The 24,603-nt window shown below is 36.8% G+C and overlaps 1 protein-coding gene and 1 pseudogene across 4 annotated transcripts in view; both read right to left on the bottom strand.

Moving 5' to 3' along the window:
• Nucleotides 1–24,603, bottom strand: part of NUP98 (nucleoporin 98) — a 96,516-nt gene that overhangs the window by 32,610 nt on the left and 39,303 nt on the right. For all 4 annotated transcript variants that reach the window (XM_027866319.1, XM_027866321.1, XM_027866322.1 and 1 more), the window contains exons 13-20: nt 24,025–24,158; nt 22,789–22,976; nt 19,983–20,099; nt 17,593–17,885; nt 14,674–14,787; nt 11,651–11,789; nt 10,026–10,203; nt 8,136–8,300 (exon numbers count right to left, since the gene is read on the bottom strand). In XM_027866319.1, the coding sequence (XP_027722120.1) occupies nt 8,136–8,300; nt 10,026–10,203; nt 11,651–11,789; nt 14,674–14,787; nt 17,593–17,885; nt 19,983–20,099; nt 22,789–22,976; nt 24,025–24,158 (1,328 nt within the window). The remainder of the gene's footprint in view (nt 1–8,135; nt 8,301–10,025; nt 10,204–11,650; nt 11,790–14,673; nt 14,788–17,592; nt 17,886–19,982; nt 20,100–22,788; nt 22,977–24,024; nt 24,159–24,603) is intronic.
• LOC114046023 lies at nt 12,438–14,513 on the bottom strand (annotated as a pseudogene).

The following is a 24,603-nucleotide window of genomic DNA, read 5'->3' as shown; positions in this document are numbered from 1 at the left end:
CCCATAAACTGGGACCTGACTTTATATTATGCTAATAAGCCAATAAACCCATTAACAGACATTTTCCACAACAATAAACTACCAATTATTTCTCATTTCACTGTAGCAAATTTTCTGAATTTTATCTTTACAGAGTTTTTGATTCTAAGTAGCCATCATTCATGTTAAGCCCCAAATGAGTGACATTACACATAAATGAATAGCAAAATAAATTTTCATGATTTCAATAGATAAAATGTGACCTTGATCTCTTGGCCTCCTGTAACTTTTAAGATAGGCCTAAATGGGCATATTAAATATTATCACCCTGAAGTTTCTTTAATATTCCAGTAAGGGGATGTGTGATCTCATATTTCAAGTACAGAAAAAGAGATATATGCAACAGTGAAGTAATTTATGCAGACTGGAACAGAAATTCCAGAGAAAGGGAACAGAAAGCAGACTGATGTAGTACCAAATACAATGTATTTTCTGGCCAGATCAAGTCTTGGTACTGTTGTCTACCACCTGCTATCACAGACAAATTCCATGTGTCATCTTGGATCTCTCCACAAAGAAAGGGGGTTGGACTAGATGACTGTCTGTCTCTACACCTGTAACCCTAGAGTCTAAATATTGCACCATAACTCTCCAAGGTGTGGAGGCAATAAATCAAAAATAGGGTGATGTCTAATTATTTGACTGCTCTGAAACTTGTTAGAAAACTTTGGAATTTAATAATCCTATTCCTCACAGCTATAGGATCATAAATTGAGTTACAAGATTATCTATTTTAACTTCCTTACTTAACAAATAATACATAGGTGAGGAGGTACAATATACAAAATAAATATAGTTTAATACTGGAGTTTCTATGAGGTCAATTTTTCTCACACTAAACATTTGCCCTAAACTTAGAAAAAGCCTTATATCTCTGAACTGTCCAAACAGCCAGTAATTAACCAAAAATATAAACTGGGAGAATTTAGTCCTATCTTTAATTGGAGAAGCCACGCAAAGAAGAACAGTGAAGGACAACTGAAAGACCAGTTCTTATACCCATCCCTCCCCATTTGAGAATTTCTTTTTTAAGGAATGAAATATTCTCAAAAGAGAAGTTTCAAATGATACAACTGCTCAGCCAATCACTGCTTATGTCAAATATATACAGCTGTACCTGCTTTATTTAAAAAAAAAAATAGACAAAAATTGAATGAGTAACCCAAAAGTAAAGGATGGTTTAAATTAAGTAACAGATTCTAAGAAATCATATTTTTGGCCCAAGAGATGATCATTTAGTGACAATGATGCTGGGAAAAAGAGAAAAAATGGACTCTTAACGCATCAGTATACATCAGAAAATGTTTTATTTTCATTTTATTTTAAAGCTGGGCCCATGATTTTCCTAGATTATTAGTACTAAAAAGACTTCCAAATATATGTAATTCTAGTATAAAACTTCAAGTACTCTACTGTTAATGGAAAAAGCAGAGTTAGGATATGGGATCAAATCTTAGCTCTGTTGTTCACCAGCTTTTATGATACTGGAATAAAGCTTTAATTTTGTGCTTTAATTTTTTAATCTGTAAAATGAGCGGGTTAGACTAGATCAGGGGTTCTTAATCTTTTGCATGTGTCTATGGACTGCTTCTTGGCATGTTTTGCTGACTAACATTCGTAACTGAAAAAAAAACTGACAAATTTCAGTAATAAGTGTAAATGAAGATGTAGGTTTTTTTCTCATTAAAGTTCACAGACCCTGAGAAATTTAGCCAATCTCTCAGATTAAGAACCCCGGCACTAGATGATCCCTAATGTGTCCTCTTACTATAAAACCTGTGATCTTATATTTTCTCTGTATACATGCAAAGTTGGCAAGACATGAAATACAGACCTTAAATTACATCAAGAACTTTATAAAACTGCTAATATACCCAAAGCAAGAAAGGAAGCAATGGGGGGAGAATAACTATTATAGCTTTGTGATTTTACTTTTAGAAAAGGTTTTCCAAAAGATAAAGGCAGCTGGGCAGTTGCTATTTCAAGTTTAAAAAAAAGAGCAAAAAGAAAAAAAAAATCCCAGCCAATTCATTCCACCAGCCTTGTATTTTTCAATTTAAACAAACCAAAACAAACCCAAAAAAACCAAAAACAAAAACAAAACCAGTTATGTATGAAAAATGTTAGTTTCTGAGCAATTCAACTAGCCTACTTTGAATAAAACTGACAACATAAGTTCAAATCACGAGTCTAATGCAAGGTTGAGATCAAAAGCCACATCACTCTGTGTCTGTGAGAGTCAATAGGTCTGATAAAAATTCTAAAATCATAAGAAAAACCTTTCTACAAATGCCTTAGTTCCATTGTAGGACTACTACGGTACTTACTAGGTTTAGAGGAATTCTCTCTAACTAGTGGCAGAGGAAGGCTGTCTTCTAACTGCTCAGATTCTCTTGTTCTTTACAGGTCCAGAGAAAGCTTGTCCAAACCAAATGGAAATATGGAACCTACAGAGGTACTAGAGAGGAGGGAGAAAATGCAGGGAAAGGTGTACGGAACACTAATCCATGAGAGATAAGCTCCACCTATGCCTAAGTGACTTAAGAATGTAAGTGAAGGACTACTTATAAATCTTGGACTGGAGAGTAATCTACGCTCACAGCCCCCAGGTCACTAAGGTAGCTGGGGAAGGGGGAGGAAATTGTTCATCCTGATAAAGCAAATTTGGGGTCCTTCCTGATTAGCAATTACAAACAATCTGCAGTAACAAGTACTTTGTCTTTTGTCTTCATCTCTGTACTACACCTGAACACAAAGCCACATCCTGCACTATGGATCAGTCAGGTTTGAAGACAAAAAAAGCAACAGTCAGAATGCACAGGTGCAGAAACCTGGGAAGTTCAGAAATAATCATTTACCTACTCCTTTTCCCTTCTCAGAAGCTCATCTTCCTGCTGTTTGTATAGCTCTAACACATACCAATGCTGATCAAGGAAAACTCAGTTAACCTCTGTTTGTTTTATGATTTCACTATTAAAAGAGCTGGGTGGAAGAGGGTGGAGCCAAGATGGCAGAGAAAAGTCAGTGACTTGCTTGGGCTCGTCCCAAAATCTCTCTAAACACCATTAAATAATGCCATAAAACAATTCCTGGAGTGGTAGAACCCAGCCAAAGACAACTTAGAGGGTCCGTAGGAAAGATCTGTCGCATCTGGATGAGAGTGGAGCACAGTTCAGCACAGCCTATGCCAGCTCAGTCTGTGACCCAGCAAACCATGAGCAGGCCTTGGGAGACACTGAAATCATCACTAGCAACAGCTGCTTCCAGAGCTCTCAGCCCTCAAATGGTAAGTGTGTTGAACAACTGATCAGAAGATTATAGGGGTCTCTTTGCTAGCACTGGGGGCAGGACTTTGTTGTGTTACCCATACTTGGATCCAGACTGCAGTCCTGGGTTGACAGTCCCAGGGCTAGGAGGAGCACTAGCATACCAGAGGTTGCAGCCACAGTGGAGTGGGGACCCTCCTCACAGTTCCAGGGCAGAAAAGAGTGCTTGTGGTCACTCAAAGACTGAAGCAGATGCCAGGAGAGTAGTAAACACATCTCTCCTTAGATCATACTACTCTGGAAGAACTAAAAACTTACAGGTCCCTAGAAGAATCTCTGAAAATAGCTGCACAAAAACACCTAAACCTTGGGACAGGGTGCCCTCCAGCCTGGAAGCAATGATCCACTTATCAAAGAGTTAAAAATCAAGAAATAAGCTGGAAAATAAGCAAACAACAGAAAAACATTTTGATCATAGAAAGTTACTATGGTGACAAGGAAGGTCAAAACACATACTCAAACAGACTAGGACAAAGGGTAAAAGAGGCACAAAAAGTCAACAAGGAGAAGAATGACTTGAAAAGCAGAATTGGCCAGGTGGAAAAAGAGGCACAAAAATTCACTGAAGAAAAGAACTCCTTAAAAAGTAGAATTGGCCAAATGGAAAAGGAGGTACAAAAGCTCACTGAAGAAAATAATTCCTTAAAAATTAGAATTGAGTAAATGGAAGCTGACGACTTCATGAAAAATCAAGAAACAATAAAACAAAGCCAAAAGAATGAAAAAATAGAAGACAATGTGAAATATCTCATTGGAAAAACACTGACCTGGGAAACAGATTCAGGAGAGATCATTTAAAAATTATTGGATTCCCTGAAAGCTTTGATAAAGAACCACAAGATATAAAATTGAAACTGAAAGAATCTACCAATCATATCCTGAAAGAGATCCCAAAATAAACATTCCCAGGAATATTATAACCAAATTCCAGAGCTCCCAGGTCAAGGAGAAAATATTACAAGCAACCAGAAAGAAGCAATTCAAGTATCATTTAGCCATAGTGAGGATAACACAGGATTTAGCAGCTTCTACACTAAAGGATCAGAGGGCTTGGAAAATGATATTGTCAACAGCAAAGGAGCTAGCCAAGAATCACCCACCTAGCAAAAATGAGTATAACCCTCCAGGGGAAAAAAAATGGATATTCAATGAAATAGAAGACTTTCAAGCATTCTTTTTTTTTTTTTTTTTGGGTGAGGCAATTAGGGTTAAGTGACTTGCCAGGGTCACACAGTTAGTATGTGTCAAGTGTCTGGTCTGAGACTGGATTTGAACTCATGTCCTCCTGACTTCAGGGCCAGTGCTCTATCCACTACAATACCTAGCTGCCCCCGACTTTCAAGCATTCTTGATGAAAAAAACAGAGCTGAACAGAAAATCTGACTTTCAAATACAGGACTCAAGAGAAGCATAAAAAGGTAAACAGGTAAGTGAAATCATGAAGGACTGAATAAGGTTCAACTGTTTATATTCCTACATGGGAAGATGATACTTGTAACTCATAAGAACCTTCTCATTTTTAGGGCATTTAGGAGTATATATAGACAGAGGGCACAGGTGTGAGTTAAATATGAAGGGATGATATCTTAAAAAATATAATTAATGGGTGAGAGAGGAATGACCTGGGAGAAAGGGAAAGGGAGAGGCAGAATAGGGTAAATTGTCTGACATAAAAGAAGCAAGAAAAAGCTTTTATAGTGGAAGTGAAGATGGAAGGGGGGGGAGTAAATGAACCTTACTCTCATCAGAATTGACTCAAAGAGGGAATAACACACATACTCAACTGGGCATAGAAATCTATCTTACCCTACAGGAATGTAGGAGAAGGGATAAGAGAAGGGGGTGGGGTGATAGAAGGGAAGGCAGATTGGGGGAGGAGGTAGTCAAAAGTAAAACACTTTTGAGGAGGGACAGGTGAAAGGACAGAAAGAACAGAATAAACAGGGCAGGTGGGAATAGGATGGAGAGAAATATAGTTAGCAATAATAAGTGTGAAAAAATTTTGAAGCAAATTTTTCTGATAAAGGCTTCATTTCTCAAACATAGAGAACTGAGTCAAATTTATAAAAATAAGAACCATTCCTCAATCAATAAATAATCAAAAGATATGGACAGTTCCAGATAAGTAATCAAAGCTATCTATAGCCATATGAAAAAATGCTCTAAATCACTAATGACTGGAGAAATGCAAATTAAAACAATTCTGAGGTACTACCTTAGACCTATTAGATTGGCTAATAGGACAGAAAAGGAAAATGACAATGGAGGGGAAGTGGGAAAAAAATGAGACATTAATGCACTATTGGTGGAGTTGTGAACTGGTTCAATCATTCCACAGAGAAATTTGGAACTATGCCCAAAGGGCTACAAAATCATGCATATCCTTTGACCTAGCAATACCACTACTAGATCTGTATCCAAAAAGAGATAAAAGACAAAAAAGGAAAATGATCTATAGATACCAAAATATTTATAGCAGCTCTTCTCTGGTGGCAAAGAACTGGAAACTGAGGGGATGCCCATCAATTGGGGAATGGCTAAACAAATTGTAGTTTGTGATTGTAATGGAATACTATTGTGTTATAAGAAATGATGAGCAGGATGCTCTCAGAAAAACTTTGGAAGACTTACATGAGCTGAAATGTACTGTGTACAAAGTAACAGTAATATTGTAAGATGATCAGCTGTGAATGACTCAGCTATTCTCAGCAATATAATGACCCAAAACAACTCTAAAGGACTTATGATGAAAAATGCCATCTATCCCCAGAGAAAAAAGAACTGATAGTGTTTGGATACAGATTACAGCATACTTTTTTTACTTTATTTTTCTTGAGGTTTTTTTGGGGGGGGGGAATGTGGGGTCCTATGTTTTTTTTCACAGCATGATTAATATGGAAATATTGCGTGACTACACATGTATAACCTATATCAAATTGCTTGCCTTCTCAATGCGGGGGGAAAGGGCAAGAATTTGGAACTCAAAGTTTTAAAAAAGAATGTTAAAATCTTTTTATATGTAATTGGGGGAAAATAAAATACTAAATAAAAATGAGCTGGGTAACAACCAAGAAGACCTGTTGGCACAGTCAAAGTTTTACTAGTTTCTGCTATTTGTACATAGAGAAAATGCTTCTTTTCCATAGGGGTTGGAGTATTCTCTATTAACAGTAGTGATTTAACACCCTCCACCCCAATTCCCCTTAAGAAATGTGTTCCAGGAAAAAAAAAAAGGAATTATGTTCCAGAAGACAAAAATTACTTTGGACAAGAGGAAGGGGAAACAGGTGCTTATGACAAAATGCACATGGACATGAAAGCAAATACTCGAAATTAAGCAAAATGGTTCTGGGACATCCTATTCTCCAAACCCTTATTACTCCACTACCTACAATGCAATTACCAAAAAGTCTTTGTGGGGAAGGATATTGCAAAGACAGCACATCAAGATGAATTACAACATGCCTCTATTTCACCTACATACACACACATAAAGCCATGTAGGAAATGCAGAAAATATTTCCTACACAAATATTTTTAAAAACCATAAAAGCTAGGGGGCAGCTAGGTGGTGCAGTGGATAGAGCACCGGCCCTGAAGTCAGGAGGACCTGAGTTCAAATCCGGTCTCAGACCAAACACTTGACACTTACTAGCTGTGTGACCCTGGGCACATCACTTAACCCCATTGCCTAAAAAAAAACAAAAAAAACAAAAAAAACAAACAAAAAAAAAAACAAAAACCAAAACAAAATAACAGAAAAACAAAAAAAAAACCACAATAAAAAAAAATAAAAAACATAAAAGCTGCACATAATAACAGCAAACAAATTATTTGGCATGCAAAATGTCCAAAGAACCAGCTTTCATCAGCTGAGCAGTAGGGACACTTAAAAGGAGAAAACTTGCATTAAGACTTCCCACTTTCACTACCCCCCCAAAGAATAACATTTTTTTATTTTGTTCAAACATCACCCAAACAAAAGCTAAATTCTTGTTATGCTAAGATATTATACCAGGAGTTTAAAGTATAAAAACTTTAACCTCTTGTTCTACAGAAAGAGGGCCTATACGCTATCCTGGTCTCAAACGGCCAAAGACCATTGTGATACAGAACAAAAGCAACAACTCTCAGGTAATTCAAACAACACAGAATGTCCCCCTTTAACCCCCGGCCCCTCCAGCTTCCTCCAAAACCAGATTAATTCCTCTGTCCCAAAGTAAACTGTCAAAACTTACATTTTGTATTTTTTCCATAAAAATAGAATGCACCTTCTTAAAATACAAATATACATGTTTGCTTGAGGAACAGGCAAACAACTTGAAAAAACTTATTTAAAGACCTTCGTCCAAGGCAAACTACATTTTTCAAATAGTAGAGGAGTGAAGAGCAAGGAGTATGTTGTACATACTGAGAAATGTTGATCAAGATAGAATCTGTTCTCCATGAACCTAGGCAGGTAATAGTTATGTCTTATATATAAGGACAAACATAGAATTCAGTAATTCTCTATTCAGGAGGGGAAACTGACTGTCTGAAGGGACACAGAGGAAAATTTCAGTTTACCAAAAGATCCTCCAAATCCCTCAAGGGGATAGGTAACCATCCTACCACCCTCCCTGTCCCCCGTCCATTGGTCTCAACTTGATTCCCAACACTTCTGGACTCTTCGGTCTCCAAGTGGTCACACAACAGGTTTGCATTAGCCGACTGGCTTTTGCTCAACTTCCATTTCACCGGTTCTGTTCAAATTCACTGTCCAGTTTCTACCTGGGATGGAAGAGCAGGTTTGCCATTGAGAGCCATTTGTAGTGGTACTGGCTGGCCTACAGGAGGCATGGGAGCTGTTTTCAACTTCTTTACTTCTGCTTTAGATTGATGCTCCTCCTCATCCTCATCAGAATCCTGCAGGCCATACTTTGAGAAGTGGGAGACCTAGAAAAGAGAAGAATTCAACATAACCAAGGGTTATAAAACTATATCCAGAAAATCCAAACTTGTCACAGCATACCAGCTCCACTGGATTGTCAAGAAGTTGTCCTATTGAACCAACATCTGCTTCCCTATAACTTCTGATTGGTCTTAGTTGTAACTCATATACATAGTGTTTTAAAAAGCACTTTCCTCAAAACAAAACACCAAAGCTCTAGCAGCTCTTAATTGTCTCCAAGACAAAATACAAATTCTATTCTTTAGTATTTAAGCCCTTCAAAATCTAGCTTTAAACTATTTTTCCTAAATAATTTCACATTAGTTCTTTGCATTCTTGTTATGGTCTAGCCAAGCAGCCTTCATGCTTTGGCACAGGCCCTCCTTCTTGCCTGGAATGTTGTCCCTAATTACCTGTGCCTCTTGGAATCCTTAGCTCCATTCAAGGCCAATTTCAAGTGCCATACTCTATGCATTAGGGGTTTCCTGATTCACCCAACTTGTAAGTACTTCCTATTCCCCTAGCCCACCAGTTACTTGGAATTTACTTTGAACATATACATTTATTTAATCTGCATAGTTTGCCTCCCCAGTAAAATGTAAAATTTGCCTCAGTAAAATGTAAAATTCATGAAGTGCCTAGCTCATATCAAGCTAGGTAAATATAAATAAATTATTTATTACTCTTCTTATACTTTTGCTTCATCCTCCTGTTGTATTCCTTTTAGGTTCTATCTTTGAGCAAGTTTACTCCTTCACCTACACAATAATCCTTTAAGGAGCTGAAGACATCAATAATTTTCCCCCCTAAAGACTTGTCTCAGGCCTTCTCTTAACTAAACATCTCCAGCTTCTTCAGCTGATCCTTTTCTGAGAGTTTTCAGTCTCCTTTGAATCCTTCAATGTGATCAAATCTCTCTTGGATCTTAAGTTACAGAGCCATGGTTTAAATGTACTATTCATAAAACAACTTTTGATGAGACCATCATCATTTTTTACAAATCCTCTTGCTCAGATTAGCCAAGACAACATGTCTTCACATTCAATGGAACTCCTAGTTTTGTAAAACATAGCTGGGATGGTTTTGCCTTGTAAAAACATAGCTGAGTGGAAAGAAAAAGATCCTCAAGTTTTTCTTGTGTAAAACACAAAGAAGTAGGAAAATCAGTAGGGAGCTATTTTATAAGATTTAATCAGACATTACATGATCACAGATATTAAAAGGATTATTTTCACATGATTTTTCCACCTAACTAAAGGCCAACAGTGTTCATAAGTTAGAAAAACATCACCACAGGATTAGGGTGTAATAAAAAACTAAAGGATGTTTCCAGTACAGAATTAGGAAGAAATTTATTTTTGAGAAGTGTTTTAGAGAAATTGCAGTATGATTTAGCAACATTTTGGAGATGAAATCAAAACAGCAAAGAAGTGTCAACCTCAACAGGGTAATCTTTTACACTACCCAATTGTTCTCCACATCTGCAAAGAATTGTGGAGGGGAAAGAGGCTTAAGTTTCAACGCAGTTTTTAGTTAGCCCCTAAGAACACTAAAATGAAACAAAAGAACACGCTTCCAAAAAAAAAAGTCTCCTTCCTTAGGGACTTTCTTTGAAATATAGAATTGACAACTGAGAACTGAATCAGATGCTTCTAAAGCCCCTTCAAGCCCTGAAAACCTATGATTATGGTCCAGTTAATTAAAAGCCAGAAATAACTAGATAGCAGTACCTTAAATACCCAAGAACCAGTCTCTGGCCGATACTCCTTGAACTGGGCACCTTGTTTTCGTGAAACAGCTTCTAACCTGCCTTCATAATTGATATCAGCTAGTCGTTCAGGACTCTTTATTAAGCAACGAGAGGTTTTGTCAGTTGGCCAAACTCCATCCAAGGTAACTTCAGCCCGCCTGTAAAACACAAAGTCAAGTTTAAGTGCTTCATATTTTGGCTCTTGAAGTCAAACAATACCTACACACAAACCAAAAATAAATTAGTCACACATTGCTTTTAAAATTCCCTCCTTCCCAGATGTGTTTCCCTACTACACCAAAAGCTCCTTAAGGCAGGTATCATATACTCTGCCCACCTCCATAGCATCCAATACAATGTTGTGTTTGTGGTGGTGCTTTTAATAAATGCTTCATAAGAAATGAGTGAATGGCTAAACTATGAGTTCCAGGAGTAGATGGGAAGGATTAAAAAGTCAAGTAGACTCCAGTATTGTTAGCAGCATTATTTATCTGAAAAAGACCCAGAGAACATTTCCTTTTAAGATATGTAGATAATGAAAAGTGTAAAGCTAGACTACCTTAAAACCAGGGTGGAGGGAATGACTTCTTACAAAGAAGTAGGAAAATCAGTAGGGAGCTATTTTATAAGATTTAATCAGACATTAAATGATCACAGATATTAAAAGGATTATTTTCACATGATTTTTCCACCTAACTAAAGGCCAACAGTGTTCATAAGTTAGAAAAACATCACCACAGGATTAGGGTGTAATAAAAAATTAAAGGATGTTTCCAGTACAGAATTAGGAAGAAATTTATTTTTGAGAAGTGTTTTAGAGAAATTGCAGTATGATTTAGCAACATTTTGGAGATGAAATCAAAACAGCAAAGAAGTGTCAAAGAATCACAGGATTTTAGGGGCAGCCAGGTAGTGCAATGGACGGAGCAACGGCCCTGGATTCAGGAAGACCTGAGTTCAAATCTGGCCTCAGACATGTAACACTTACTAGCTGGGTGACCTTGGGCAAGTCACTTAATCCCACTGCCTAGCCAAAAAAAAAAAAAAGAATCATAGGATTTTACATCATATCAGTAAAAATAAATGTTACGTGGTGGAGAAGAGAAGAAATGCTCAGAACCACTAACTACACAGAATACTTGTTCAAGAATGTATTCTACTGGTGACACATTTTCAGATATGGGTAATGTGTGAACTACTTCATTCTGCCCATGTCACGTCATGCCTTGAATAAGACACCCCCTGCCCCCACTTCCATCCTGTTTTCCAAGGCTTAATTCAGATGCCACCTCTCCCATGAAGACTTTTCTAACCTTTATTCCTCACCCTATATGAGGAAGAAATTGACCTCTCTAAGCAAGCGCTTGTCCTCAACCTCTATGTTTCGCTTTTCATTTTCCCTTACATAGTTATTTGCATACATGGCTTTCCCCTTCACTAGAATACAAATTCCTGAAGAAGTCTTTACCTCTAACACTGGGCACAGGAAATATTAAAAGCAATCAGTGGATGCTTCATAAATATTTGCCAAACTGAAATACCACATCACATAAAGAAAATCTTCCTACCACCTTCCTGTACAGCTGAAAAGAATGCTTTCATTACCTATTTAGCCCTTCTCCCACAGGAGGCTTTAGCTCATCATCCAGGTACACAATGACTTCTTTTCTACGAATATGTACAATTTCATCCAAGTTGAGGTTAGTTAAATTCACCACTCCTTCAAAATAGATTGAGCCATAACCTAGAAGTCAAAGCCAACAGTTAAAATTCATCCTCTACACTACAACCATAGAAGTTTTACTCACATAATCAAATGTCAGTTTTGATAGTTCACCAAGGATTTACATTTTCAACAATACTAAGTGAGTGCTCTCATTTATTTTTTGTATATAGTGTTTTTAAAATTATGGCTGTTAGGTAGATGAAAACAAATGATAAACTGCTAAAAGGATTTTCAACAAAAAAAGAGATTTCAATAAGTTACTGACACAATTTTTGATTAGCTAATACAGCTGTATTATATTCTTGTACCAAATGCAAAAATAAAATCAAATAATTAACATGAGGGTCACCTAGGTGGCTCAGTGGATAGAGCACCAGCTCTGGAGTCAGGAGGACCTGAGCTCAAATCCAGCCTCAGACACATAACATTCACTAGCTGTGTGACTCGGGGCAAGTCACTTAACCCCAACTGCCTCACCAAAAAAAAAAAAAGGAAGAAGATGATGAAACCAAAGAAATAATGTTCAAATAATATTGCACATTTTTACTTATGTTTTAAATTTTAGACAAGGGAATAGGAAATAATAGGGAAAAAGCCCAACAGGTACGATGAAATTAGTCTTTTATGAACTCCAATTATGATGCTTTTTTAACATCATTAGGTCCTTCACTGTAGATTACACACCATCTCCTCTTCTGCTATGATGTGTTAATTACAGACATCAATGAGTTCAGTTTCTGAGATCAGTCATTAAGTAAGTTATTTGGGTCCTTCAGTCTCTGAAAATTGGTAATTCCTTTCAACCTACTTTAGCAAAAATGGTTTTACTGACTCCAAAGTTTGAAAGAATCATTTCCAATTCATCAATAAAAAGATCCAGAAGTTGAGCCATCCCATTCATTATTATAATGGTATAAAACATGGCCATTTTCCTAATATTATGTTCTATAATCTTGTTTTTCAGGTCTTTCCATCATTTTTTTTTTAACCTTTCTTTGTCTGTATAACCAAATATATTTGTTGCGGTACTCCTGAAAGAACCTCCTCTTACTTCTTTTCTAGAATTCTCAACTAGTGTGATTCAATGCATCAATTCCATAGCAGTAAAAAGTTTTAAAAGATTCTTATGTTTGGGAAAGTCATCTAAATTTTTTGTTACTGCTTGTTTGGTAACCCAAAACTAACTTACTCAAAGTGGGACAAAAGAATGTAAAGAACCGCACTCTTTAGCACTTACTGCCACTTTTCACTTTCAGCCTGGATACAACAAGTATCACATAGGGCTCTGTTGTGCTTGCAGATGGAAAAATAAAAACTCTCATGATGAGCCAATTAAGTCACTGACACAGTATTCTGTACTTTTTTATTAAAAGAACATGGTGCTAACTTTTGTGTGTGGATGATTTGAGTACAAATGTTTCTTCAAAGTTAGGCAAAGTCTCATTTGCTCCAAGATAAATTCCACTCTTTTTCATGGACCTATAGGTTTCTACCTGCAGCTCTTCCAAAACTAATGCTGTCTCTTTAGACTTTGCCACTTTGTTCTTTGATTGTTGCTAAATACTTTAGTTAATTGAGCATGTTCTATTTCCATATAAATCCTTTCTTTTGTAATCATTTGAAGAGTACCAATTGATCTGTGTTTGATTGGAAAGTCTGTGATTTCCTCAACACAAATGCAACACTTGAACCATTTTCACAAGTGCTTGTTTTAACTGATCTCTTTTTTGACAAAAGGATATTTTCATCAAGAAAATCCCTTTTTAGATTTATAGCACATCTTCACTACTGCAACCAAAATGTGGAATGTAAGATAACATGTCAGAAGCAATACAGGTCTGTTTCTGCAAAGATAGAAATATTTTAATTACTTAAGTCTTCCTTCCTTGGCTAGATTCTTGCACTCAGGAAGGCAATGGTCCATCGTGGTGCTACAGTCCACTTTCAGCTTCACAATGCACTCATCTACTCACTCTGCTCCACTGTCCTAGTCCAAAGTTGGAATCTGAGAGCTTCCCCTTATGCCAAAGATGCTGCCACCACCATTCACCCTAAATAGTTTCAGTTGCCTTTTCTTAGCCAGTCACAATACATTATTTGGGTATTCTAATTCTTAACAGACTAGAGAACTCTAGAAATAACCCAGTCAAATCTCCAAATGATAAAAGTCAGGACTAGAGAGGTTAAGTGATTTACCCAAATTCTTACAGATTGCCAAGTCATATTCAAAGCCAGGCTCTCTAACTCCAAATCCAGTGCTCTTTTCTCTATTCTACAGTTCTGCTTTAATTAAAAATAAATATTAATTAATTTTTAAAAAGCCAAAACCATGACAATTTTGGGAGCCTTAGTAGTGCTATCTAAAATATTCGTTTTTCAGCAGCTGTTTATCAAATTTTCTTTTTCAAACCTCTTAATATAAAGTTCTTAACAGGATCTTCCCTACCGTGGGATTTTTAGATTTCCTCCCTCATTTCATGTTTCCTGATCTTCCCAATTTTTTCACACATGTGGTGAAGAGAAATAAACCTCACACACAGAATTATTACTGTTTGACACTAGTCCCAAGATAATACACAGACCCACAAAATGTCCCCATAGGCAAGGATAACTTTGCCTTTCCCATTCACGATCAGAAAGCTCCAAATATATCCAGAGTTCTGAAGTAACACCACAAAAGTTCCTTTCAGTGATCCGAGGACCTGAGTACACCTTCTGGCAGCACAGAGTCACTCCATGCATTCTAGTGATAAACCAATGTTTAAGAATGATCTGGCTCATTAAAAAGCAAAAATAACAACGAAAAAACAAGGTCTCCCAAATAGTTTATTAATTGTAAATGTCAGAGAAAGACCCTATATCTCATCTCTAGAAGTCATGCATTAACACCAAATAAACTCACCTTTTCGACCTATGGTGAAATCTGTTACAATACACTCTCCCTTTTCATTGGTAATTTTGGCTAAGTCATCCATAGAAGGTATCGTATAGTAGCCAACTCTGGTGAGAATGATGCCTATGACAGAAACGTGAAACAAGATTAAAAATCTATCTAGGACTAAGCAATAGATATTGTCTCATTCATTTAATTCAGAGGTCAGAAAACTGGCTTTGTGTCCATCAAGCTAAAAATGATTTTTATATTTTTAAATAAAATTTTTATTATATTTAAGGATATAAATACAATTTTTAACTCCAAGTCTGCTCTCTAGTGCAGTTTGGCTACCCTGATTTAATAGAACAACAGATCGTCAGGGCCTGAAAATGAAAATGTTTCTTGCCCCTCACTTGAAAGAAAAAGACAACGAGGAACAGAGAGACGGGAAAATAATTTGCCCAAAGTTACACAACTAGTCTGTAACAGTATCTGGAAAGGAATTGTAAGCCCCGCTAATATTCCTATTGTAACACAACGTTTCCCAATCCTCTTGTATTTTTAAAGACCCATTTTTCTATGACAAGTTTCTAGATACTACTCTGTGACTGCTAAATTTAATTGTCTCTTAAATCTGCACTAAGACTTCTGGGATACCCTATATTAATTTTATCCCCAGACAAGTTCAATTTTATCATGTTCTGAGGTCCTTTGGTCATATCTATGATGGTCTGAGGGTAACACAAGAGATGTGCTTAAGAGAATAAAGTAGAAGTATAGGAAGAAAGCAAAAGCTGGAGAGTTTTATGATGAAGACTACTCCCAGCTCTACTGACAACTAAAAGCCAGGCTAACCAGCAGCTGCATTTAAAGAAATAAAAGAACATCATTCCTAGCATACCACTGACAAAGTCTACCTGCAGATCTCTCCACAAAAACAGAAGCACTAGGATTAGAGATTTAGAGCTAAAAGAACCTTAAAGGGCATCTAATACAACCCCCACATTTTACAAACAAGGAAACTGAGGCCCAGAGAGATGAAGTGACTTCTCCAAAGTCAAAGAGGTAATAAGTGGCAGAGCCAATGTATGAATTCAGATCTTCTGACTCAATCTACTTCTCTTTCCACTGCACCACAATGGCTAGACTAATATGGGTTAAGAAATTTGCTCTGCTCTGAAATCAGGAGGACCTGAGATCAAATACAGCCTCAGACCAAACACTTGACACTAGCTGTGTGACTCAGGGCAAGTCACTTAACCCCAATTGCCTAAAAAAAAAAAAGGAAATTTGCTCTACAGCTCTTTTTGTGGTGGCAAAGAATTGGAAATTGAGAGGATGCCCATCAATTGGGCAGTGGCTGAACAAGGTGTGGTATATGAATGTAATGGAATACTATTGTGCTGTAAGAAATGATGAACAGGCTGACTTCAGAAAAACCTGTAAAGACTTGGATAGTGTGATGCTGAGTGAAGCGAGCAGAACCAGGAGAATGTTGTACACAGTAACAGCCAAGTTATGTGATGACTAACATTGATAAGACTTAACCCTTCTCAGCAATACAAGGATCTAAGACATTTCCAAAGGCCTCATGATGGAAAATGCTAACCACATGCAAAGAATTATGGAGTTTGAATGCAGATCGAAGCATACTATTTGCTATTTTTTTCCTTCTGTTGTGTTTTGTTTCCTCTTTCTGGTGGTTCCTCCTATTAGTTCTAATTCTTACTTACAATATCACTAATATGAAAATGTTTCATAGGAATGTATATGTATAGCTTATATCAGATTGCACACCATCTTGGGGAGGGAGGTGGAGAGAGAGTGGGGGAGAAAAATTTAAAACTCAAAAGCTTATGGAAGGGATTGTTGATAATTCAAAATAAATTAATTTAAAAAAAGAAAAAGAAAAAAGAAATTTGCTCTGTTCCACTAAAGCCCTTGGTCAAACATCACTGTATAAAGTGGCCTCAGGTTCCATTATTAGAACGAAAACTTAGACCTACCAAATTGAAAAGGATGTTTTCTGAAGATTAACCTAACTATGCCTAAAAAGAATCTTCGCCAGGAGAGTGGCTTCTGGGTGAAGAGGGATTAAAATTTACATTAATGGAAGGACTACTCAGACTAAAAGACTCACAAATCCTTGAGGTTCTGAAATGAAAAGAAATTTGGAAGATTACATGTAATAATTTTATCATAGTAAAAGGAAAGTTGGAAAGTGGAGTTACTAAAAGACAAAAAGGGTATGCTACGCTATAATAATAGGCAGATGTTACACATTATGTTGTAGCTATCCTTAATTTACATTATATAAAGAAAGTAGTGATCAGGGTATCACAAGAAGATGGAAGGCACACCTTATGGCAATAAGACAACTGGATAGACAATCAGAGCCACTACTAGTCGACTTCAGAATTTACTGACATTAGCCAGGCAGGCATTGTCCAGGCCTTATCCACAACAGGAGGCACCTGTTGCTCCATGATGCAAAAGGCCTTCTGATCAAGATATCGAGGTCTTTAAGATATTTCAGTTTGGCCCACTGATCTAATGTACAAGGGCTGAAAGTTAAGATATCAGGGACTGAGTTAATGCTTCTGAACTGTGGATAACCACTACCAAGGCAATGATTTTTCAAAGGAGTAGGATCATAATGAGACCCTTAGTAATGAGGGTCTTGTTCTCGATCCCTAAATAGGAAGCAAGGCAACAAGTTTACCAGGATTCATCTTACCAAAATAAATGAATATGCAGCTTAGCATGAGAAATAGAAGTGTGGGAAGAATTCTGCAGAGAAAATCAAATGGAAGCAATAATGCAGAAAGCTCAGGTTCTACCAATACGTTTTATCACATACGACTGTGATGAAAGTCTATGATGGCCAAATAAATGGGTTTCTACTGACTACGGCAAAACAGCACACTGTTTTAATTTGACTCTGACCTGCTGGATGGATATGGTAAGCACTTTCCTCTTCTTCTTCCCGATCATCCTGCAGAGACTCATCATGGAAAGAGGCCTCTTCACTGCTTCCTTCCAGGCCATTTCGTAAGGCACCACGCATGTTCAACACAACAATGGAATCATCCACACTGCTGTGATGTTTATTTACTGCATTCTCAGGAGTTTGCGCGATGGGTTTTGCAACGGGGTTAGTGTAGAATCGTGACACAAGAGAGTCATCATCCCCATCCTGCTGATGGTTTTCATCAACAGCTTTGCTGAGAAAACTAAATCTACAGAAAAGAATGAAATCAAGTGATATGCTTGGTTTAAAATGAATCTCTGCTGCGACCTACCCTTTTAAAAGAATATATTTGAGCAATCTAGTTGGAACAAGACAGTTTTTGGCCAACTATATGCCAATTAACTTTCAAGATAAATGGCAAATCATTAGATTTTAATGGTTACATGTCCCTTCTAGTCAATAGTGTCAGGATACACATTAAAGAATAATAAAATGAATCAAAATCGTATTCAAAATGACATAAGGATATGACTTGTTTTAAAATAAAAATATTATATGTTCAAAACTCAGAAACAAGAAAATTACATCTTTTGTTGGATTTTTATACCTGTGGTCAGGAATATTCCCAGCCATGATTTCAGAATACTTTCCTTCTGAAGATTTTAAATCAAGGGGGAATAAATCTAAGCTTAAAGTATTTAGAGAAGAAAATCCCTTAAAAACAACAGGAGGGGAATAATAGAATTATAGAACTGTCTTAGAGAACATTTATGTCAACTCCCACATTTTGTAAAAGAAACAATTTAAGTTATCTAGTCCAATCCTAGAAAAGCATGAACTGTCCTCTAGAATATCCCTGACATATGACCAGCCGCCACGTAATTAGGACTGTATCTGTGACTTCACTGATGTAGGAACTCCTGGGTAAAGAAACTCCATCTACCAATTCAGGTCAGCATCTCATTGAGATGTTAAGTAGCTTACCCATAATGGTCACACAGCCACTATTTTTCAGATAGAGAACTTCCTCTATCTTGAAACCAAGTCTTCCTGGTTTCAAGGCCTAATCTAAATCCATGCGGCCATGCTCCCCCTCAGCCTCTACCTAAACAATGATAGGAATCTTCCCAATCATCCCATTCATTCTTAGGATGACTTTGATTGTCTTCTCTTAAAAATACCTTCTTGCAACTTCTATCCCTTAATCTTAGCTTTTCACCCAGGACCAAAGACTAAGCCTAAGCGTTATTCTATATTCTATATACCTCTTCAACAAGAGGTCTGACCATGTCACCTCCCTTATAGTTCCTAGCAGCTCCCTATTACCTCCAGGATCAATGTAAAATCCTCTGTTTCTTGTTTAAAGTCCTTCATAGCCTGGCCCATTCTTACCTTTCCAGTTTTCTTAGAATTTACTTTCTCCGTGTACTCTGATCCTGTGAAACTGGCCTTCCTGCTATTCCTCAAACAATATTCTGACACCATGCCTTTTCAATGGCTATCCCCAATGTCTAGAATGCTCTCCATTCTCACTTCCACATCCTCACTTGAAACTAAGCTCAAATCCCACTTCTGCAGGAGGCCTCTAGACTGCCCTGATCCTTACTGCTAGTGCCTTCCCTCTGAGATTAATAAGAATGATAAGAATAAGAGTTGGCATTTATACAGCACTTTAAGGTTTACAAAGAACTTTGCAAATATCTCTTTTGATCTTCACAACCCTGTGAGGCAGGTGCCTCATTTTCCAGATGGGGAAACCGAGGCAGAGGTTAAGTGACTTACCTAAGGTCATACAGTGAGCAAATATCCAGGGCTAGATTTGAACTCAGGTCTTCCTGACTCTGGGTCCAGTACTCTATCCACTGCAACATCTAGCATCTTTTTTTTTTTTTTTTTTTTTTTGGTGAAGGAAATTTTTTTTAAAAATTATTTATTTACCATCTAGCACTTTTCAAGATTAACTTCCATCTGCACTGTATATAGGTATAGCTGTTTTCCTCTCAATTAAAAAGAATGCAAGCTCCTTGAGGGCAAAGACTATGTTTTTCTTTGTTTTATATCCCTGGCACTTACCACAATTTGTGACACAGCAAATAACATGAAGGCAGGAGACTTACTATACTAAAATCTAAGGTATTTTCCTTAAGAATTCATAGGATGCCACAACTGAAAGAGACCTTAAAGTTCATCTAATTCAACTCTGTCATTTTATGAATAAGGAAATTTAGACCCAGAGAGAGAATGTATAACTTGCTTAAGGCTACAGAGCTACCAAGCTGTAACACTTTGGCTCAATCCAGGTTTTAAAGGACTCATGATACAGTCTTCTTTCCACTGCTTAACAATTTAACACAACTTGGCATACCTCTCCCCATTCTCTGGATAATCTGTTGGTGAGGCCAGATCTTCAGCATCCCGACTAACAGGAGAAAAGAGGCTGCTATTGTTGAGATTCTTTAAAACTAACTTCTTGATACTCTTCCTGTAAAAGAGATGAAGATAACAATTCTGAGAAAAAAGACTAAAACTTGAGAACTTGACCACACTTCACCTACTTCAAACGCTAAAACAATATGGAATAGCAGGGTGTGTGTAAAAATGTTCCTTTGACTAAATATTGCAACTGTTTCAATCTGCTAGAAAACTCGTCAAGTATCTGTTCCTCTGGTATACAGACAAAGGTGTAAACCTGAGGTACATGTTCACAAGGAAGCAAGTGTCATTCAGATGACCACAGATCAAGAGCTGGAAGAGGCTGAAAGGGCCAATCTAGTTTAACCCCTTTATTTTATATGTAAGAAAACTGGTACAGAGAGGTGAATGATATAGCTGAGAGGAAGGAAAGCAGGCAATATACAAATATATGCTGAAAAGAGAGATACAAATTAAGAGCCAAAAGGGATCAAAAAGAGATTGTGCCTGAAAACTTGTGTCTATTCATCCATTTATCCACCTTCTATCAATGAGTGTGTATCTTTATTAGGCAAATTTATACTGCAGAAAGTAGGATACACACATACACAAACATATTCTACCATATACACACACATACATACTTATTATTATAGATACACATATTTATAGCTATCATCCTTCTATGTCTTCATACATAGCAGGATATATGTATACACAAACATATATCCTACTTCATGCAATCAAAGTTTACCTAATAAAATTAACTCACCTTAAGGTTTACACATTAATGAACAATGCATGTTAAAGTTTACAAAGTATTTTCACTGCAAATATACTGAGATAGGTGTGTATTATCCCTTTTTTACAGAAGAGGAAGGGTAGGGTTTAAAAGGATAAAATGACTTACTTAACATCTCATTGCTAGCAAGTGTCAGAATTTGTATTTGAACCCTTTCCTGATTCCAATTCGAGTGCTTGTAACACTACATCTAGTGTTTTTCCACCCAAAAAGTCGGTCAGTTTCTGTAAACTGCATTTTAAATGTATCAGGTAAGTTTTTTAATTGTATAAACCACCTGCATTGCTTAAAATTCCAAAGACAAAGCTATAGGTGTAAATGACAAAGGGATGATAATATACTTAAAAAAATTGGAATAGGAGGAGAATGAGAAAAAATTAGCTCCATTTCATAGCTTCATTTTCTGGAAGGAAAAGGTAGGCCTTGGGGGAAATGTAAAAATATAAGCCTGTTTTGGTCTTGTCAGTCTTTAGCCACAACCTAATAAAGCTACATTCCTACTAGGTTTGACCTGATCCAATTCCACAGATTTTCAAGAACTATGTAATACTCTCCCAGAACAGGTGCACTCATCCACCCCTTAAGTGGACGCAAATTTATTCTTTCTAAGTGACTTTGGAGGGCTGCCCACTATAAGGTGGGAAAATGGCTCACCAATTTGTTATATAATCTAATAGAACACTACTGTGCCAGAAGAAATGATGAAAGGGATGTTTTCAGTGAAACTGGGAATATTTGTATGAACCAATGAAGAGGGAAGTGAGCAGAACCAGGAGAGCAATTTATACAAAAATAACTGTAAAAACAACTAATTTTTAAAGACTTAGTAACTCTTATCAATACAATGACTAACCACAATTCCAGAGGACCAAATGATGAAGCAAGTTACCTACCTTCTGACAGAGAGGTGACAGACTCAGGGTACAAAGAATGAAACATTATTTTGGATATGACCAATGCAGTAATTAGTTTTGCCTGACTATGCATATTTGTTACATGAATTTTGTCTTTTTTGTCATTGGGGTATAGCGCAGGAGAGAAAACTGATTTTTTAAATTGGAAAAAAAAAAAAGTAATTTAATCAAATGCTAAGAACTCTCTGGAATTGCTCAGTTTGTAAGGCCCGGGATCTTTTCATCATATAGTCAGCCTTTAATTTATCTGTGTTCTCTATATTGGATAATGGGTTGGATTAAACCAGGGTATTCCTATAGCATGAAGTTCCTAAAAATCCGAGACTATGTCTAAGAGACGTTTACCATAATATCAGTTGCTTTATGGGTATCCACTGATTGAATTATTGATATCTGAGAAACTAAAATCTTTAACTTGCAGGATCCACTACTACTTCACTTTATTTTTAGTACAAACGTTTTCTAAAACTTAATGTTGTTAGAATACAAAACAAAGGTTCAGCATGTAACTATCATAAGAATAAACAAATCTTGGATTCTCTGCAACTTCCTCCTATCAAAACATAAGCTAGCTGAAGGGTTTTTTCTTTTTATTACACAACTTTTAAAGTAAAAGTTTTTAAACAACTACCTTGGTAAAAATTTAGACAAAAAAGAAAAAGAAAAATTTAAACATCAAAATGAAAATGCGCTTAAAGAGCAAGGTGTTAGATATCTACATAATCATTTATAAAAAGGACACAAAAATTCACATGATTACAAACAACCAATTATTCAAAATGCCAAAAGCAGTTTTGACTTTTGAGGAATAAGGGGAGAACTGCTGATTTTTTTCGATTTCCATGATACTAAATCATTCATATTATGAACACAGATACATGGAAACACATTAAGGAAGCACACACATAGAATTAAGCACACAAAGAACACCTGAACAAAAAGTGAGCTATGAGAACAGAAAGGCTTACAAAGGAATAAAGATTACAATAGTGACAACTTTGCTCTTTCTAAATGTACAGTATGTTAATGTGTTCCAAACTAACTTGGGCATAAAAGCTCCATTCGCTAGAGATGGCTCATCATCATCTAGCCCATCAAAGAGGTGGGATTTGGCTGTCCCTGTTGTCTGCAGAGCCTTAGGACGGACTCTAGTGGCAGGGCGAGGTGTCAGTTTATAGTGAGTAGGGGTGGTCAGAGCCTTCTGTGCAGCTGGGTTTGTGGGTTTCAACCTCTGCAAAAACAAAACAAAAACAAAAAAACCAAGAAGCATTAAGTAAAATTCTTGTAATCTTATTTTTGTTTCACTGTCCAAGAGGGAACTCGCCTGCAAGCTCACAACCTAATGTGAAAGAAAGATGATATAACATTTATATATATGTCCATTCAAAGCTGAGCCACAAAATGCAAATAAGTGCAGAACAAACAAAAGTCATGTATCCTCTGCTTCAAAAAGTGAAGACTCAGTTTTAAAATCCACCAAGGATTAATTTCAGCTTCAACATGGTCCCATCAGGGGTACAAGCAACCAGTGCAAGCATCCCATTTTAATCTTCCATATGAAACCAAGACATACAAAACCTTTTCCTGTAGTAGGTAATCTCCAATTGCTAGACAGTATACAAATACCAAAAGGTAACTGTGGCACATCATATAACAAAAAGGACATGTGTCTGGCTTAGGCAAATAAGGCAATAATAGCCTCACATTATGGATTAGGTGGGTTCTTAGCTAACTCAAAAGAAAATGTGGATTAGAGTGCGGGGTGAACCTAAGAGAGAGTCCTCTGGTAGAAGACCATAGGGATTTGTTTCTTTGCCCAGCCCATAACCTCTACTCAGCACTCGGATAAAGAACAGAGGCTCTCCTTATTAAAAGGACAAAAATATGAACAAAGACTCAATCAGAAAGGCTAGAAAAGTGGACTGAAAGCAAGTTAAATTTGTCAGGGACAAATGTAAAGTCTATATTAAGACTTTAAAAGCAATGATACAATTACAGGATGGGGGATAAGAGGGTTTTACCTAACAGTGAGTTCAATGAGCCAATAGCACAGCGTAGCTATTAAAAAGAATTACTGCCACCTTTGATATATTAATAGTAGTACCCAGATCAACAACAGTGACAGTCCTCACTATACTTTTTATTGGTCAGACCTCATAGGGTTTGGGATCAGACAAAGACTATTACCCCAAATAGTACGACAGTGATGTCTGTCTACAAAGTTCCCCTTCCTTGATGAGGAAATTTCCCATGCAAATCCCTAAATGTTTCTAACTTACCTCTTCTTTCTTCTTGGGGTCTGACATCGGATTCCGGAAAAGAGGAGAGTCTCCAAATGGTGAGTATGTCAGACTATTGATATGCTGCTGGAGAACAGCCTGCTGAGCAGCAGAAGCATTCGGATCTGTCAAAGCTTCATAAAGTCAAAGAAAGAGCAAGGTTAAGTTTCCTGTACAATGTGGCACATACATTCCACCAAAGCTAATGGCCTGCTGCACACTGGCAACAGAGAGAGCACTGCCTTCAAGAGGCTTCATCCTCTAGCCATTTACCCAACTAGAAAAATTTCCTTATAAAGGCTGTTCTTGTAAATATTAGATGGAGCTAAACCTAGGAGACTAGCAGTAGTATCTGGGGAAGAGAAACAAGGCATACCAAGATCTATTTTCCGGTTCCATACAGTAATAATTTCTCAGTACTATTTTTCCATTTTATTTTTAGCATAAACATCAAGTAAAATGAACATTTTCATATAACAATATGGAATAGGAGAAGACTATAAAGGAAAATGAACATCTCTAAAACCTCAGACTACATAACCAGAAATAATTTGTTGACTAACTTTAAGGTCAGTAGGA

This window comes from Vombatus ursinus, unplaced genomic scaffold (genome assembly GCF_900497805.2).
Source record: "Vombatus ursinus unplaced genomic scaffold, bare-nosed wombat genome assembly UNPS02014780.1, whole genome shotgun sequence".
Taxonomy (NCBI): Eukaryota; Metazoa; Chordata; class Mammalia; order Diprotodontia; family Vombatidae; genus Vombatus; species Vombatus ursinus.
Note: the sequence above shows the minus strand (reverse complement) of the source record. Positions and strands in the feature narration are given on the sequence as shown.